Genomic DNA, 18,322 nt, shown 5'->3' with positions numbered 1-18,322 from the left:
TGCTCTGCACCAATCCCTGAAGGGCTCCGGTTTCCTGTACATACTGGTTGCTGAGAGTCAAACCTATTTGGACCCGAAAAAAGTTGGAGTGACAGGAAATTCTGGATAAAAATAGGTAAACTGCCCTGGATACCCCACTCATGCAGTGTAGATAGGATGTGATGCCGCCAGATAGTATCATATGCCTTCAGTAGGTCAAAGAACACATCAATCAGATGTTGGCGATGTGCAAAAGCTTGCACACTGCGGATTCCAAACAAACCAGGTGATATGTAGTGGACTGGAAGCTGCTTTGGAATCGTGATGTATGCCCTCCAGTTTCAAGGTACCAACAAAGAGGGCAGCTGACCACTAGTTTGAATAGCTTACACAGCCCAATTGTCAGAGAGACTGGTTGGTAGTTAGTTAAAAATATGAGAGTCCTTTCCCAGTTTCAGGACAGCAACAACAATACCTTCCCACCACTGAGAGGGAAATACTCTCTTTGCCAAATGCAATTAAAAAGCATGAGGATATGTTTCGTGCTGCTGGTATGAAGATGTTTGAGTATTTGGTTGTGGATTTTGTCAGATCCCGGGGCCATATCGCAACACTCTGCCAAAGCACTGCGAAGCTCCCAATTGCTAAACTGGCCATTATACGATAGAGAGCCATGTGGGTGGAGAGACAGTGGGCAGTGCTCAATGAGGTGTTCCCGTGTGTTAATTACAGCAAGCAGACACTTCAGCGAATTGTGCTGCAAAACACTCGGCAAGTACCATGGGATCAGTGCAGATATTACCACTGACAAGGGCGTCAGGAACTGCCGTGGGTGGTGGATGGCCACAAATGCGGCAGAGTTTAGTCTGTACTTGGCATGATGGAGGTGTGGGATCACACAGTTGAAACATATTGCTCCCAACACTCCTGCTTCCTTTTCATCATTAAAAACTGCGCTTTCTCCCAGAGTATCTTGAATGCTATTAAATTATCCATAGAGTGATGGCACTTGTGCCATTGAAGCATTCTGCAGTGTTCCCTTACAGCTGTGGCTGTATCGTCAGACCACCATGGTACTGGTGGTCACCAGGTGAGCTGGAGGAGTAGGGTGGTATTGTTGTTGCTGCAGCACGAGTAATAATATCAATAGTATACTGTACCAATTTGTCGATATCTGTCACATGAATGTGGGGCATGTTCTAGATGTCTGTGAGTGGAGAGGGAGAGAATGATAGGAAAATGGTTGCTGTCACAAAGATCGCCATGGACACGTCACCTGGGCCACACTGAAATGGGTTGCAGGTCTAATGTTGAGCAGGCAGACATCCAATTCTGAAAGAAGGTGTTCTAGTACTCGGCTGTTGTGAAACATAGTTCCGCTAACCAAGAGAGGGTTATGGGTGCTGAAGTCCCACAATAAGAGGAAGAGGTCAGAGAGCTGTACCACTAAGTTGAACAGCTCATAATAACGGAAAGGCACCTCCAGGGATAGATAAACATTACATATAGTCATCCGAACTGACACAGACACTAACGGGCATGACCTCTAGTGTAGTGGTAAGGGGGCACCTGCTCACTGAAAATATCACAGCGTATGAGGGTACAAACCCCCATTGGATGGGCTCTCGATGTTAACATGGTTTGTACAATAGGGCTTGTAGTTTTTTAGAGCAGGGAGGTGTGTTACCATAAACTGTGTTTCCTATAGCGCTATGCCAATTACCGAGTAAACAGCCATTAAACGACGGAGTTCGATCAAATGATGATAGTAGCCATTACAGTTCCATTGAAGGAGCATTGGAGTCAGGTCTGACAAAGTGGCAAATGGAAAAGACGGCTGTGATTACTTCACTAGCAAGTTGTGGTTTATCTGGTGATCCATCGTCTGCGTGCATAGGCTCAACTGCTGTAGGAATGGGGAGCAAAACATCCGAAGCCTCTGAGAGTAGCTTACCTTTCTGCTTATCCGTCTGAGACTTTAATTTCTGTAAATATTTCCCCATTTTATCTTCCAAGAGAGAAGAGGACCGTACTCTTCTTCGACCTGCAGATTGTGGCTGCTGGTCCTTATATTGAGAGGGTGTCCTTATCCCTGATGCCAGAGGAAGACTAGGCATCTCTGGCCGCACCGATGGTGTGGGAACCACCTGTGCTATAGGTGTAGGGGATGAGGGATCTGACATTCCCTCCCCCAACTGCAGACCCTGGAATACGATGAGGGCCAGAAGGTGTTGCGTGAGACCTTTTCATCATGTGAGGTGCAGACTATGACACTACTGCTGCAAAATTGGAGGTTACGTTAGTTGGATGATATCTTTCAAACTTTTTCCTTGCACCTTAGTAAGCCTGCATAATTTTATACTCTCGCATTTTCTTCTCCCTCTTCAACACTAAGCACTGCCGTGAACAAGGAGAGTGTGATTCTGGACAACAGACACATTGAGAGAGTGTCACAAGGGCTGCCCTCATGGGACATCCGTCCACGTGCCCTACATACAGCCTCATTAGAACAGTGGGAGGACATGTGACTGAACCTTTTGGTACTTAAAGTATCTCACTGGAGGGAAGTAAGGCCCGAGATCACACCCATAGACCTCAGGTAAAATATTGCTGTCAAAGGCTAGGATAAAGGCTCCATTGTCCACTTTATTATCCTTGAGTACCTTCAGGATGCGACGAATAAAATGGACTTTGTGCCACGCCAGATTAGTCACAGCTCTTCATCAGTTCGTAGCATTCGGTCCTGATGGAAGTTAACACATTTAATTCTATTTGGCTTGTTATGAGGAGAAATGGTGAATGGTGTATCTCCAAATTTGACATTGGCCTTAAGTGCCAGTGACTGGTTGGCATGATGTTTTGATCAGCAAATCTCCATTTCTCATCTCTGTTGCTGCAACCTTCCCAAACCTATTTTCAATGTTTTCAACAGAAACATTGACTTCACTGATGCAAATAAGCCACTGTCAGTGCAGGAACAAAGTCAGCAAACTGTCCACTTCCACTTCTCCTTGCCTGACTCCCGACTACTTAAGGCATTGTCAATGACGGAAATGCTGTACGACAGTAATCTTCTGCAATAAGATCACTGTTCCTGTCTGATGAGACGGCCATGTTGGCATGGCCACCATTAAGTTTGATCCATTTCATTGCAAATCATCTGCCCTGATGCTACTCATTCCAACTGCAGACTCTCCGTGTGGGCGCCACCCTGCCAAGGCAAAGGCCACCTGGCACAGTAGCTGTTGTCCACAGTCCTGGTACCCTGAAGTGGACAGGCACCTACTCCTCAGCTGACATGAAGAGGTCAGAGTTCAGGCATCGGCAGTGCGATCCCTGTACTCTCAGGGGGCTACCACTGAGAGGATACCTGGAAATCTCACCACAACGGACTGGCTTCTGTGCTGGATTTCAGGTGCAGGTGCAGAGGTCCACTTAATTGGTAGGTGCAAAAGATAACAGCACACAGTGGAGAGGTGATGCATCACAGTAAGGTATCCTTCCACAAATGGCCAACGCTTCAGTAATATATGGAAAGTGGAGGTCAAACCCAAATAGGGGGACCAGAATTTAAAAAGCCAAAAAAATGAGGGGACAGCATTAAAAAAACTGGAAAGCGCAAAAACCTTTAAGAGTTGGATGAACAGTCATATACGACAAAGGTAAAAAACTTGACCCAAAGAAAAAGATGCCTGTTAATCACCTCTTATGACAAGCAAGGACAGGCCACGGGTCTATTCTAGCCCCCCAACACTGCAGGAGGTACCAGAAATGCGTTCTGGTTGAAGTACCTCCAAAAAAAAAGACCATGTTTCTGTGCCTTTAATTAGCGTGAAAAGTTTATAAGATGTTGCAATTTCTGAAGAATCTAAAAATTCAATTAAAGAAAAATAAAAAAAATTTTTGTGCAGAACATACAGTCAATGTGAGCGAAGCAATAGGTGCTAAGCTAGTTCTGCTTATTCCCCCCCCCCCCCCCCCCCCAATTGTCTTCTAGGGACAGAGCACATAAAGTATATCTACATATATAATCCACAATACACTGTACAGTGTACGATAGAAAGTACCTCAAACTGCTACTAGTCACTTTCCTTTCCAATACACTTGCAAATAGAGCAAGAGAAAAATGATCAACTGTAAGTCTCCATATGAGCCCCAATTTATCTCTTATTTTCACAGTCTTTATGCAAAATGTACGTCAGTTTCAGTAGAATCAATCTGCCATTACCCTCAAATGCTGGATGCCAATTGTCTAAATTTCTGTAATAAAGCCTCACAAAAAGAGCATTGTCTTCATTTGAGTTCATGAAGCACTCTGTAATACTTGTGTGGCAATCTGATCTGGCAGCACTCCTTTGAACTGCACCAATGTATTCCTTTAATTCGACCTGGTGGGAATCCCAAACACACTATCAGTACTCTAGAATGGTTCACACTTGTGTTCTACATACACTGTCTTCTTTATAGATGAGCTACACTTTCCCAATATTCTCCCAATGAAACAAAGTCGACCATTCACATTCTCTACTGCCACCTAATGTAATGTGCTCATTCCATTTTGTATCACTTTGCAAATGTTATGCCTAGATATTTAATCAATGTGACTGTGTCAAGTAAGCACACCACTAATACTGTAGAGTTACTCTACATCAAATCGACAAGTGTATAGTGTAACTCTGTTAAAGTTACGTGTTGCACAGGGTATTTAGGACTGACAAATGATGATTACCAACTGCTGAAGAAAATTAATTTATTTTGGAAGGTAGGACACGTGTGTCGAGTGTGGGGTTCTCTGTAAGTGCACGATAATTGAATAGCTAAAGAGATGGTGTCATTACTGGACGGGGGCGACACTGGTGGTTCTTTGTGTTTGGCCACACTTTCTGTTCTTAATGTTTTCTCTGTGCAGTGGATCTCCACCTCAAAGTTGTGCTGGCCTCTGTGAAAGGAGACAGCGATGACATGTAAAAAATTCACAGAACAAAAGTAGTATGAGGAAGCAGAAGAATCTTCTATGTACCACGACTGATCATGTAAGTGTATTTGAAACATACTCGTCAAGCAGACAAAACTATTTGAAGTTGTTGCCAGTGTAAAAATTGTTATAATATACGTAGTTATAGACAGCTGTAGTCAACTGTTGTTGTTAAAAAGTGGCCTGTGCGTTTTCCTTTGATGTGACAGAGTGCACAAAGTGAAATAATCTGATTAATTAATAAATGTTGTGTTTTGAAATTCGCTTAAATGAAATTTTTTACTGTTCCCACAAAAGTGTATAAGTTTATTTGCCTACAACCAGTTAATATTTGCACCCTATTAAGACAACCTTAAATTTTACTGCATGATGTGACAAAATGGAGAGGTACTAAATAAAGAAAACTGATGCACTGAACTTCAAAAATTCAATCAGAAAAACTTACATCCTGTTTCCCACTGAATGAAAGAAAGAAAAAACCTGCGGGCTCTGCAGCCGTTGTGGCTGAGCACCTGAAGAATAATTTGGAAAATATTTCGAGTAGATTTCCCCACCATGTTATAGTCCTGGGTTGAGATTTTAATTTGCAGATATAGACTGGGAGACTCAAACGTTCATAACGGGTGACAAAGACAAAGAATCCAGTGAAATATTTTTAAGTGCTTTATCTGAAAACTACCTTGACCAGTTAAACAGAGAACCGACTCATGGCGATAACATATTAGACCTTCTGGTGACAAACAGACCCGAACTATTTGAAACAGTTAATGCAGAACAGGGAATCAGCGATCATAAAGTGGTTACTGCATTAATGATTTCAGCCGTAAATAGAAACATTTTTAGGTAGGAAGATTTTTCTGTTAGCAAAAGTGACAAAAAGCAGATTATAGCGTACCTGACAGCTCAACACAAAAGTTTTGTCTCAAGTACAGATAGTGTTGAGGATCAGTGGACAAAGTTCAAAACCATCATACAATATGCGTTAGATGAGCATGTGCCAAGCAAGATCGTAAGATATGGAAAAGAGCCACCATGGTACAACAACCGAGTTAGAAAACTGCTGCAGAAGCAAAGGGAACTAAACATAGCCAAAGCCTTGCAGACAAACAAAAATTATGCGAAGCGACATGTAGTGTGAGGAGTGCTATGCAAGGGGCGTTCAATGAATTCGAAAATAAAGTTCTATGTACTGACCTGGCAGAAAATCCTAAGAAATTTTGGTCCTATGTCAAAGCGGTAGGTGGATCAAAACAAAATGACCAGACACACTGTGACCAAAATGGTACTGAAACAGAGGATGACAGACTAAAGACTGAAATACTAAATGTTTTCTTCCAAAGCTGTTTCACAGAGGAAGACTGCACTGTAGTTCCTTCTCTAGATGGCGCACAGATGACAAAATGGTAGATATTGAAATATATGACAGAGGGATAGAAAACAATTAAAATCGCTCAAAAGAGGAAAGGCCGCTGGACCGGATAGGATACCAGTTCGATTTTACAGAGAGTATGCTAAGAAACTAGCCACCCTTCTTGCAGCGGTGTTCCGTAGGTCTCTAGAAGAGCAAAGCGTTCCAAAGGATTGGAAAAGGGCACAGGTCATCCCCGTTTTCAAGAAGGGACGTCGAACAGAAGTGCCGAACTATAGACCTATATCTCTAACGTCGATCAGTTGTAGAATTTTGGAACACACATTATGTTCAAGTATAATGACTTTTCTGGAGACTAGAAATCTAGTCTGTAGGAATCAGAATGGATTTCAAAAAAGACGGTCGTGTGAAACTCAGCTCGCACTATTCGTCCACGAGACTCAGAGGGCCATAGACACGGGTTCACAGGTAGATGCTGTGTTTCTTGACTTCCGCAAGGCGTTCGAAACAGTTACCCACAGTCATTTAATGAACAAAGAGCATATGGACTATTAGACCAATTGTGTGATTGGATTGAGGAGTTCCTAGATAACAGAACGCAGCATGTCATTCTCAATGGAGAGAAGTCTTCCGAAGTAAGAGTGATTTCAGGTTCACTGAGGCTTTTTGCAGATGATGCTGTGGTATATCGAGAGGTTGTAACAATGGAAAATTGTACTGAAATGCAGGTGGATCTGCAGCAAATGGCAATTGAATCTCAATGTAGACAAGTGTAACGTACTGTGAATACATAGAAAGAAGGATCCCTTATCATTTAGCAATGATGTAGCAGGTCAGCAACTGGAAGCAGTTAATTCCATAAATTATCTGGGAAAAGGCATAAGGAGTGATTTAAAATGGAATGATCATATAAAGTTGATCGTCGGTAAAGCAGATGCCAGACTGAGATTCATTGGAAGAATCCTAAGGAAATGCAATCCGAAAACAAAGGAAGTAGGTTACAGTACACTTGTTCGCCCACTGCTTGAATACTGCTCAGCCGCATGGGATTCGTACGAGATAGGGTTGATCGAAGAGATAGAGAAGATGCAACGGAGAGCAGCGTGCTTCGTTACAGGATCATTTAGTAATCGCGAAAGCGTTACGGAGATGATAGATAAACTCCAGTGGAAGACTCTGCAGGAGAGACGCTCAGTAGCCCGGTACGGGCTTTTGTTAAAGTTTCGAGAACATACCTTCACCGAAGAGTCAAGCAGTGTATTGCTCCCTCCTACGTATATCTCGCGAAGAGACCATGAGGATAAAATCAGAAAGATTAGAGCCCACACAGAAGCATACCGACAATCCTTCTTTCCACGAACAATACGAGACTGGAATAGAAGGGAGAACAGATAGAGGTACTCTGGGTACCCTCCGCCACACACCGTCAGGTGGCTTGCGGAGTATGGATGTAGATGTAGAACCCTTTTGAACTGTTGTAACCCTACAGAGTGAGCACATGTAATCAAACAGCTCACACCCCCAGAGCCAACCTAAAGAGGCTGCCTCGCATCGACACAGCATGCACTGAGCCCTATGCAAAACAACTCCTATACAAGCCTGCATGCTGGGACCTCAGCCAGACTAATGTTTATGTAATGACTGTACACTCACCTGTTAGACTGTGCCCTAATGGTTAAGAGAGTTATTGTTCTGATTCCTACTTCATCCAGTGCCTTTGTGTATCCCTTCATGTGGAAGTGGAATAAAGTTTGCTTGTTGGGAATTCTGATAATATTGGCAGCACTGCCTATGCACCAGGGTTCACTGCCGCAGAAAGCGCGCCCCCCCCCCCCCCCCCCCCCGCTTCCTCCATATGATGACTCTGCAGATGATTGGCACGCATATGAAAAATGTCTTGGTCAACATTTTCAAGACCACTGATCCTAACGTGTAAAACTTTTTCCTCATTTTATCACCTTATGTGTGAGCTAGTTCCTTTTCAGGAAACTGCCAGTCTCTCTTTTGAAGAAATGTGTCAATTGCTCTCTACTTATTGCAAAACATACTCATGCTGCTGCTGGCATTGAGTTCAAGCATTTTCAAAAGCAGCTGAAGCAATTGTCTAGAGCTTCGGCAGCAGAACTTCATACGCTTAGCCGTCACTGAAAGTGTGTCACCGAAGCTCACAGGGGCTCAAATGCTGATTCAGTGGTTTGTGATGGTGTATACACCTGGCCCCTGATAGGGAAGTACGTCAACGTGTTTTACAATTTGAAAATCCCTCTCTCACAGATGTTTTGAACATTGCCCAGTCCTTTGAAATATATAGAGCAGCAGGATATCAGACAGAAGCTTGGTGTGAAGTATGTGTTGTTGCTGCTTCTCCTTCTTGGCTTCACTAGGTGAAGAAGACATCACAGCTATGCAACAGCAATCTCCAAGTTGGATGGGCCAGTGCCGTGCTAAGCAGCAGCAGCAGCAGCAGCTATAGGCATCACAACAGCCACTATGCACTCCATTTCTATTGTGCCCTCATTGTTTTGTGCAATATGAGCAGGCCACGTGCCCACAGCATTGGAAAACATGCAACCAATTAAAAAAAAAGAAAATAACATATTGTGTCTGTGTGCAACTCTCAGCCTGCTTTCCCTGACATGAATATGGAAGCAAACAGTGTTTTCCAAGTAATGGTAGCCCCAAACAAAGTACATCAAAATATGGGTTATGGTTAGTTTGTGTCTTACAACAAATACACACACTGGGAGATTTTTCCACTTCCATAGTGCACAAAGCATTTTTTGGCCTTTGATCTTTCTAGTAGTGGATGATATCAACACTGAAAACTTATTTGGATTAGATGACTTCAAAATTTTTGGGTTCTCTATTTCTGACAAAGTGCGGCTGGTATTGGATCAAGTTATGTACCAACAACTGGAGGCAATATTCCTCCCTGTTTTCAGAAGGTTCAAGGTGTCCTACCAATTTCAACGAAATCGACGGCACACCCAATTTTCTTCATGCCTGCCCTACCCCAAGAACTTCACAGGAGCAAATCGTATTGGAACTAGATCGACTTACATCTTTGGGTGTTATCACATCTGTTTCCTCTATTGAATAGACTATTCTGCTCGTAATTGTTGTCAAACTTAATGGCAACATTCAGCCCTGGGGAAATTTTAAGAAGTCTACAAATCCACCATCTTCACCATCTGTTACTGTCACCTATCCCTAATCCCATCAGAATGAACTCTTAGTAAGGCTTCCAAATGTATCCTCACAGTGAATACCCCCTCTGTGTTACAATTATAGCAGCACCTGCCATCCGGTGTGGCTAGCGTCCCTCCATTTTTCCAATGATTTTTGGAGCAACTCACAGCCCCCTTGACTGGGTGTGTTAACTACCTGGATGGTAATGTAGTCTCAGGTTCCTTAACAGATGAACACTTGCCAATCTTTTGTGAGTTGTTCACAGTGCTAAAGGCTGCCAGTTTGAACTGTAACTTAGACAAACCATAATTTTTCAGCCATTTATCATGTGTCCCAGTTCTGAAGTCTCACATGCTGACATCAAGCCTTTAAGTCATCATCTCGACGCCATTACAGCTTTTCTGCGTCCTACCAATGTCAAAGGGTTGCAACCGTTTCTCAAAAAGATTGCATACTACCATAAATTTATTCCTGCTGCAGCCACAATGTCCCAACCACTACATATTCTCTTGCACAAAGATGTTCCTTTTCACTGGTCACCTGCCTGTGAGCATGCTTTTACCCTATTAAAGTAAAAATTACACTCATCACCTAGCCTGGTTACCTTCCAACCAGTCCAACATCTGGTATTGGACACAGACATCTGCCAGTATGGCTTCGGGGCCGTTCTCATACACAAATATGTGGACATTTCTGAATGCCCTATTGCACTGTTTACAGAACTCTGAATCAGACACAATAGAGCTACTAGCAGATAGAAAAAGAAGCCAATGCTATTATGTGGGCTCTAAGACAATTTCACATTTTCCTGTACAGTTATATGTTTCATCTGATTACTGATCATGAACTTTCGGTTTCTCTTTTCAGTCCGTTGTCATCTTTACCAGACAAAGCGGCCCATTGCCTGCAAAGCTGGGAGATTTATTTCTGACCCCACATCACAACATGTTAATCTGGAACTTCTTTCTCGATTGCCGACTAACCCTGATCCAGCATTTGATCAGGAGGAACTGTTGTTTTTCCATTACATGTCGAAGTCTTATCAGTTTTCCCATTACGAGTTTTTGGATTTAGGCAGCTGTCTTGACCAATCCTGTCTTAAGTCAGGTTGTTCAATTTGTCCATCATGGCCAGCCAGACAAATCACTGTGCTGAGCATTTGGAGGTCCATTCCTTAGCTCCTTTTGTCTTGTAGTAGTTAATGCTTTCTCAAAATTTAGTTATGTGGTTGGTTGCCCATACACATCAAAGGTGACTAGAGTCATGACTCTCTCAAAGATTTTTCTCTTAGAAGGGTTGCAAACATGCTTGTGGTGGACAAGATTTTTATACACAGAGTGGCATCTGGAATTAATGGTCCCTCCATTTCATTCCTAGTCCAATGGCTGGTCCATACATTCAAAACCCAGATGAAAAAACATATCACACAATATTCTCCCAAGGAACCCATCAATAGGTTCTCAAGTTCATACAGGTTCACTCCCATCGACAACTGTAGCCCGGCAGGGCTGCTTCACGGCTGCCAGTCCCGTACACTGCTTCGGCCGGCACCTCACTACTCATCGGCGTATGCATCATGGCAATTCCAGCTGAACTCTGCAACCTGGGCCCTAGGTTTTGGCCAGCACCACAAGTGGATACCGTCTGTCATCCGTTACTGTGGAGCCACCACCTCTGCACTGTGCATCTTCTGATGGCTTGTTGTCATGACAGTACAACTAGCTCCACCCATGTGTGACTGCCCACGTGCTGGATAGCCCCTGTCCCCGCTGCCACCTCCACCACCTGTGCGGATTTCCGTGGCACTGTACCCAATCCCTCCAGCTCCTGCGCCATCTTCATTCTGTGTGCTACTGCAACCAGGTGGAGTAGTGTGCACCAGGCTGCTTCCATCTCCACAGCTCCTGTTGTAATGACCAGCACTGCTGTCCTCTTCACTGCCTCCTTTGCTGAGAGCCTGCCCATATGTAAACACAGATACGGCTCCTTTATCACTGGTATAGGTCTCTCGTGGGGAGTGGGCAATGTACCTGTCCAGGCGCACAGCATTTCAGACCATGTCCTCCTGCGACGGCACGACACCTGCTCTAGCAGTAGTCCCCTTCCAATGAAGACTCTGACATCTTTACATTGTAACATTTTTTCCCAAGCTGGAAGGAATGTTTTAACCCCATAGAATGAGTGCATGTAATCAAAAGGCACACAGCTCCACAGCCAGCCTAAAGAGGTCACGTCGTACCTGCATAGATGGCACAGCAAGTGCTGCGCCATGTGCAAAATAGCCTCATGAAATCCAGCGCCCAGGCCCTCAGCGAGACTAATGTTTATCTGACACTTGTACACTCCCTGTTAGACTGTGCTTTGGTGGTTAAGAGTTATTGTACCAGTGTAACCCTTAATGTGGAATGGTATAAGATTTGATTTATGTGAATTCTGTTATTGTGTTTGCACAACATTACTGCACTAACATTAAATCATAAAGCATGTGACAAGTGCCAGAAAAAAATTACACAGAAGTTTCTACATATGTATAGTACAGAAAACGATGATGATCTACTGCATTCTGAGGTCAAACAAAACAGCAAAAAGATGTTAAGTAGTAGTGATAAAGAAGACATTGCAGTAAATTCTACAGCCCTAAAAACTTTGAACACTTCTTCGCAGTCTGTTGGTGAATTTCCAGTTAAGAAAAAACAGTTATGTGAGGCAACATATCCTAAAAATGAACTAATAAACATAATTTCAGCAATCCACACAAAAATATTGTTGCTTCCTTCTCACGAATAATAGAGATATTATTATTCAGAATCAGAGATAATTATTCAACAGAAAGAGAAATTTAATACTTGCACATCTCTAAGTAAACAGATGGAAATTCTAATCATTTTTGCTAAAAGCTGGAGTGTTAAGGAGCTTCAAGAGGAATTTAACATAAACTACATAACTAGAAAATTTAAAGAACTGGTGAAGGTCAAGGATATTTTGTCTTCTTCCAATTTAAAACCTAGCAAAACTCTGAATCAGAGACTGCTGAACAAAAGTTGTGAACAAATTAATATTGTTGTGCAAAGTCAGAAACTAATTAATATTGTTCCACAAGTCAAAAACTTTTTTTTGAGCAACCATTACTCAGAAATCTTTCATCAGAAAAATAAGAAATGGTTGTTTTGTGTTACTATTTATGAATACATGCATACTTCATTTCAAAAAAATCCAAAAGGGTCACACTGAAAATCAATTTTCTATTGTAGATTTCACATGGAATGATCCTGTATTTTCTCCTATTCATCTGCATTAACTTACATTGTTCTATATTTAGAGTAACCTGCCATTAGTCACATTAACTAGGAATTCTGTCCCAGTCACCTTCTATCCTCCTACAGTCAATCAATGACACCTTACCGTACAACACAGCATCAGCAAACAGCAGCTCACTGTCAGTCAGATCATTTACATATATAGAGAATAAGAGAGGTTCTATCTCACTTCCCTGGTACACTCCTGATGACATCCTTCTGTGATGAACACTCACTCTAAAGGGCTGAGTTGTTGTACACACTGTTTTGAAAAAGTGAAACACCAAAACCGAGAAATGTGATCACAATGAAATTTATTCCACCGATTAGGGACATGACACTATACAAACTATCAGACCTGTACACTATGAGGCCTGTACACAAAACCACCAGATGCTTCAATTATGGCTGCTAGATGTTGTGGCACGGAATCAAATAGCACCTGAATCTGCTGCTGGATAATACTCTCGTGGTTTGTAGGCGCATCCAAAAAGCACCAACTGTCTGCGGGAGGACCTGAATGAACAAGCTGCCAACCAAACACATCCGACATGTTCGAGGGGTGACGTGTCAGGCGAATGAGTCGGCCAGGGAAGCAGTGACTTGCACATTCTTCTCCACATGTGGCTGGACATCATCCTGCTGAAATATGGTATGTGGAACGGCCTGCAGGAGGGCAGTGCCTCAGACTGTAAGACCTCCCTGATATAGTGGTAATTGTTCAGATTACTCTCAAGACATAGGAAGTAAGATCAAGTGTTATAGGCAATGCAGTGGCATGCATGCCACCAGTCCAGCATGCAGAAGACCGCCTGCGAATATTAACACAGACATGGCCACACCTGTTGCCACGCTCCACCACTGCACCGATACTGTGGACGAAGCTGTTCTGTCCATTACAGCCTAGTGCACAAGATGGCGGTCGCCTCATGCTGTGGCCCAATAGCCTGTTAACGCTGTGTACAGCTCTCTTCTCTCCACTGCTTCCACATATATCTTACTGTTGAAGCAGCGCACCCTGTACAAGCCGCAATGTCACATAATGACAGACTTGCTTCCCGCAAACCAATCATTCTGCCCCATTTGAACACACTCGGGTACTTCTATTTGACCCTGTGATGTCAGCCAAACGTAGTGGCACTTTGCTAACATTTCCACTTCGTATGACGGCTCTGCACCAATTGAGTATCGCTTAACATTGCCCCGTCCAGTCACACAAAAGAGGGGACAGCTGGGCCTTCTTCCACACCATCTCTTTGTCATTTACATAACTTATTATAGTTCTGCTGGGGACCACTTCCTCTGAGTGTTTCACTTTTTACAAACAATACTACACTTAGTCTTCGAGCCACTTGTATATCTGGGAACCTATTCCGTATGCTCGGACCTTCGTCAACAGTCTGCAGTGGGGCACTGAGTCAAATGCTCTTCAGAAATCTAGGAATATGGATTGAGGCTACTGTCCTCCATCCACAGTTTGTAGGGTATCATGTGAGAAAAGGGCAAATAGAGTTATGAACGAGTGATGCTTTCAAAATCTGTGCCAATTTGTGGACAGAAGTTTTTCTGTCCCATGAAAATTCACTGCATTCAAACTTAATATGTTTTCAAGTATTCTGCAGTAGACTGATGTTAAGAATACTGGTGTGCAACTATGTTGGCCTGTTCTTTCTTACATATAGAAGACGTCTGCAATTTTTTCCAGTACTAGGGGCTTTGTGCAAGGTGAGAGATTTGCGATAAATGTAAGCTTAGTAAGAGGTCAATGCCACAGCGTACTATCTATAAAACTGAATCGGGATTCCATCTGGACCAGTGACTTACTTGTTTTAAACTCTTTCAGTTGCTTCTGTATGCCAGGGGTGCCTATTTCTACATCCTTCATGCAGTAGTCTGTAAATCAGTCAAAAGACAGTAATAAGTATATGGTCAGTAGAAGGAAGCAGTAAGAATACTATCTAAAGCTGACAGTGGTATATCTTGAAGAAGCCTGTTTGAAGACCTGGGAATGTTAACACTCACTTCTGAATATATTTACTCAGTGCTTTCTGATGCTGACAGTAAAATTCAATATCAGCAGCTAGAGATAATCCTCATATGTGACAGCTGTGCTTGTGTGAATGAGTGTGTTTTTTCTACTTTAGAGGATGGTCTTTTGGTCAAAAGCTCAAATGCAATCTACTTACCGCGTAGAGGAGATGGAGTCTGTCTGTGACTCCATCTCCTCTACACGGTAAGTAGATTTTCAACACTGTCATTATTCCTTCATTAAGGAAAGAGACGATAGGTTTACAAATGTTGGGGAGGAAGGACACATCAGTTGACACCAAGATAAAAGAAATCCATCTTGTAAAAGAAGAAGCTCTAGCAAGGAACAGGTGGTTTTTCTGCTTTAATATGTGTATTAACAGTACTGTAATTTCGCCTCCTTAAAGGTAAGTACTGGTGAAACATAACATGAAGTTAATCCATCCACTGTTATTCTACTCCTCTTAAATAACTATTTTTTTTCCTTGTCTTGCTTGAACTATTTATGCACACTAGTGAGCAGGCAGTGTGTACTCCAAAACACAAAAATAATGTTCATACAATGTTTCACATAATTTTATTGTTCATGTAATAATTTACTGTCAGTTGGTTATATTGGTGATATTTAGTTACCTTTGGAACAACGTTTATGAAGAGAAATTGTTAACTGAATTGTTAGTATGTTCAGTATTGGAGTGAGTTCATCAGTAGGTTTGAGAGGATTGACACTACTCGTTAGATAACCCTGATTTGATTCTTTTTAATAGCCTGTTTCTGTTTAGCAAAAGCTAATGAACTTTAAACATATTAGCAATTACAGACCGACTTCACCCAAAAATATTTTTGACATTTGAGCTGTTATGTTGCAATATTTGACACTGCACTTTTGTTGCCCTAATTTTTCTGCATCATATAATACTCTACATTATTAAATTAAGCCTATAAAAGAATTTACACAAATTAGCAAATTTTGAACATGGCAACTTTACATGTAAACAGGTAATCCACCACAGAGACGTACAGTGTGCTACCCAAACAGTACAATGAACTTTTACGTTTTTCTAATCAGGTATCCTTTTGTTAAATTTCCAGCCTGCAGCTGTATAAACTAACGTGTATGTACTGAGATCACGAAAGAATCAGTACACCAGTCTATGAATATTATCATCCCTCCCAAAAATACTCAGTCTGGGTGTGGCAATCATTGTGGAACACCTTGCAGCAATTCAGACATTTATTTCTGCAACTTTGCACCCAGAAAAGAACAGGCTAAAATCTGTAAGTTGTTTTGCACAATGACATCATGTAGACACAGTATTATAAGTGAGTCAGTGCCTAGTAAGCACTTTCTACATTTCAATGAAAGTTCACGTCTAATCAATTCCATTATGTACTGTATTCTATTACAGTCGGCAGGCCATATTAATATGAGTAACGGGTATGTAGGTAAATAGTACTGACTCAGGAATCTATGCAACAGTACCTTGGAATAATTTGTATGATTTATTTGTGATACATACTGTCTGTGCATAAACTACAAACATGTTGTCAATTGTGATGAACTACATTTTGAATGCTCACTGTCATTAACTATGAAAATTCGGCAAAGACAACAGTAAAGAAGTAATTATATGAGCTTCCAATGAGTGTGATGTTTGCTTCTGACATCAAGATATAAGGATAGTGTACTTGATTGGTTAATGACATTGTTTTCGATAAAAATTTATGGGGCAGATTTTATGAGAGTCATTGTTAGACTAGCAATCACTCAACATGTGCTGAAGGAAAATAAATATGCATATTAGTGAATCTGAGAACTTATGGTATTGGGTTTGTTACTGTTGAATGTAGTTAGGTTATCCAAACTTTTTTTTTTCTTCTTTGATTTTAGACTATGAATGTCTGGTGCTACTTAGACTACAAACACATTACGTCCACTTACACTGGTCATGCACTCTGCCTCGTCTCCTTGAAATTTCTGTTATTTCATGGTTACAACATGTACTGCAACATCAATTACACATACATTCTACTCAAATTTTGTCTGTGTTTTAATGTTATTTCAGCACTCAAAGCATCTGATGTGACATATCACTGTTATCCAAATGACCCTCTCCACTATGATGAAGCTTTAATGTGTCTCTCTGGTGGAGCATTTTTCTATCTTTGACATCATATTTTCAGTCATATTTTTAGGTTGCTACTTTAAAAATTCCTATGATATTTGTGTAAGATAGCAGTCCAACAACAAGCACTTGTCTAAAAAACAAGTTTCACTGATGAGAGTCATTTCCCTCCTCCTCACTCTCTTCATATAATCAACTTATGAATATGAAAAAACTACACAGTTTCTCTAATTATGCATTATTACCCTCAAAGTACACTAACATTTGACAGAAGAGTGACAAATTACACTGAAAGTGCACAGAACAACTCAAATAAAAGTTCTCCACTATTGCTGTTGAATGCAATGATTTCCAAGATTGGTCCCTCTTCTACCTCTCTTCAGACATTCAGTGTGTCAAAGTGCAAGGACTCACTAATCAAAAATGAAAAAGATACCATAAATCTTGGGCATCTGATTTCATCCTGATCACATTCTTTTGTCATTGACTTCCTGGGCTTTTAATCATCATCAATGTAATTCAACGCCAGATCCGAAACACAGACTTCACGTAGCCAACAAATTGCCGTAGAATACACAATAAATAATTACTAGGAAGTTGACAATACACACTGAAGTTGCATTTTATAACAAAAGTAAGTGCTGTGATATGACAGATGTTTTTGTGATAAAATTTTCTGCACAATGGCTAGTTTTCTAAATCCACCCTACTTTTGAGCTGCTATTTCATAGGATGAGCATTGTTTCTGCTGTATTTGAGTACATGAAAATAATGGTTTCCTGACAAGGCTACCAGAATGTGCAAAAATCACAACGACAACAAAAAAACAACTGCCAAAGGTTGTTCTTCAAATAAACTCTTCACTTATATTTAATATAACAAAAGAAGAGCTTTTACAGCTGTACTGTTACTAGCTTTCAACTGAGTCATCTACAGAGCTGATTGATGTCAAGTGTTATAAGAAGGTTGGAGACACTTACAGAATCACATTACATGAATGGTTGTGGTAGAGTCATGAAGCAACCACGCCAAGTGTGATTTAACAATCAGGGCTTGTCTTTTGCCATATAGGCTATCAGAGGCATAAATAATTTTTTCTTCTGGGGAGGGAAGTATCAGTTCTGTTCAAGTACAAGATGTTCATTCAGGTCAGATCTCAAAATATTAGCAGCTGAACTGTCAAACTGTTTCAACATTTGGAACTGAAACACAACTTATATCTACTGAAAATTCTGATACAAATAAATGAAAACAAGGGCACTGAATAGAAAAATTGTGATTATTATTGACGTTGATATAAACTGAGTAACACCTAAAGACTGCATGTTATATGACAGTCCATTTCAAAGGCTTTCTTTCT

The 18,322-nt window shown here is 41.4% G+C and overlaps 1 protein-coding gene across 7 annotated transcripts in view; it reads right to left on the bottom strand.

Moving 5' to 3' along the window:
- LOC126284032 (microspherule protein 1) overlaps positions 1-18,322 on the bottom strand; it is a 152,482-nt gene that overhangs the window by 116,949 nt on the left and 17,211 nt on the right. For 3 of the 7 annotated variants that reach the window (XM_049982586.1, XM_049982588.1, XM_049982587.1), the window contains exon 4: positions 14,633-14,701. The exons of the other annotated variants lie outside the window; for them this stretch is intronic. In XM_049982586.1, coding sequence (XP_049838543.1) covers positions 14,633-14,701 — 69 coding nt within the window. The remainder of the gene's footprint in view (positions 1-14,632; positions 14,702-18,322) is intronic. 7 annotated transcript variants of the gene reach the window in all.

This window comes from Schistocerca gregaria, chromosome 8, assembly GCF_023897955.1.
Source record: "Schistocerca gregaria isolate iqSchGreg1 chromosome 8, iqSchGreg1.2, whole genome shotgun sequence".
Classification (NCBI taxonomy): domain Eukaryota; kingdom Metazoa; phylum Arthropoda; class Insecta; order Orthoptera; family Acrididae; genus Schistocerca; species Schistocerca gregaria.
Note: the sequence above shows the minus strand (reverse complement) of the source record. Positions and strands in the feature narration are given on the sequence as shown.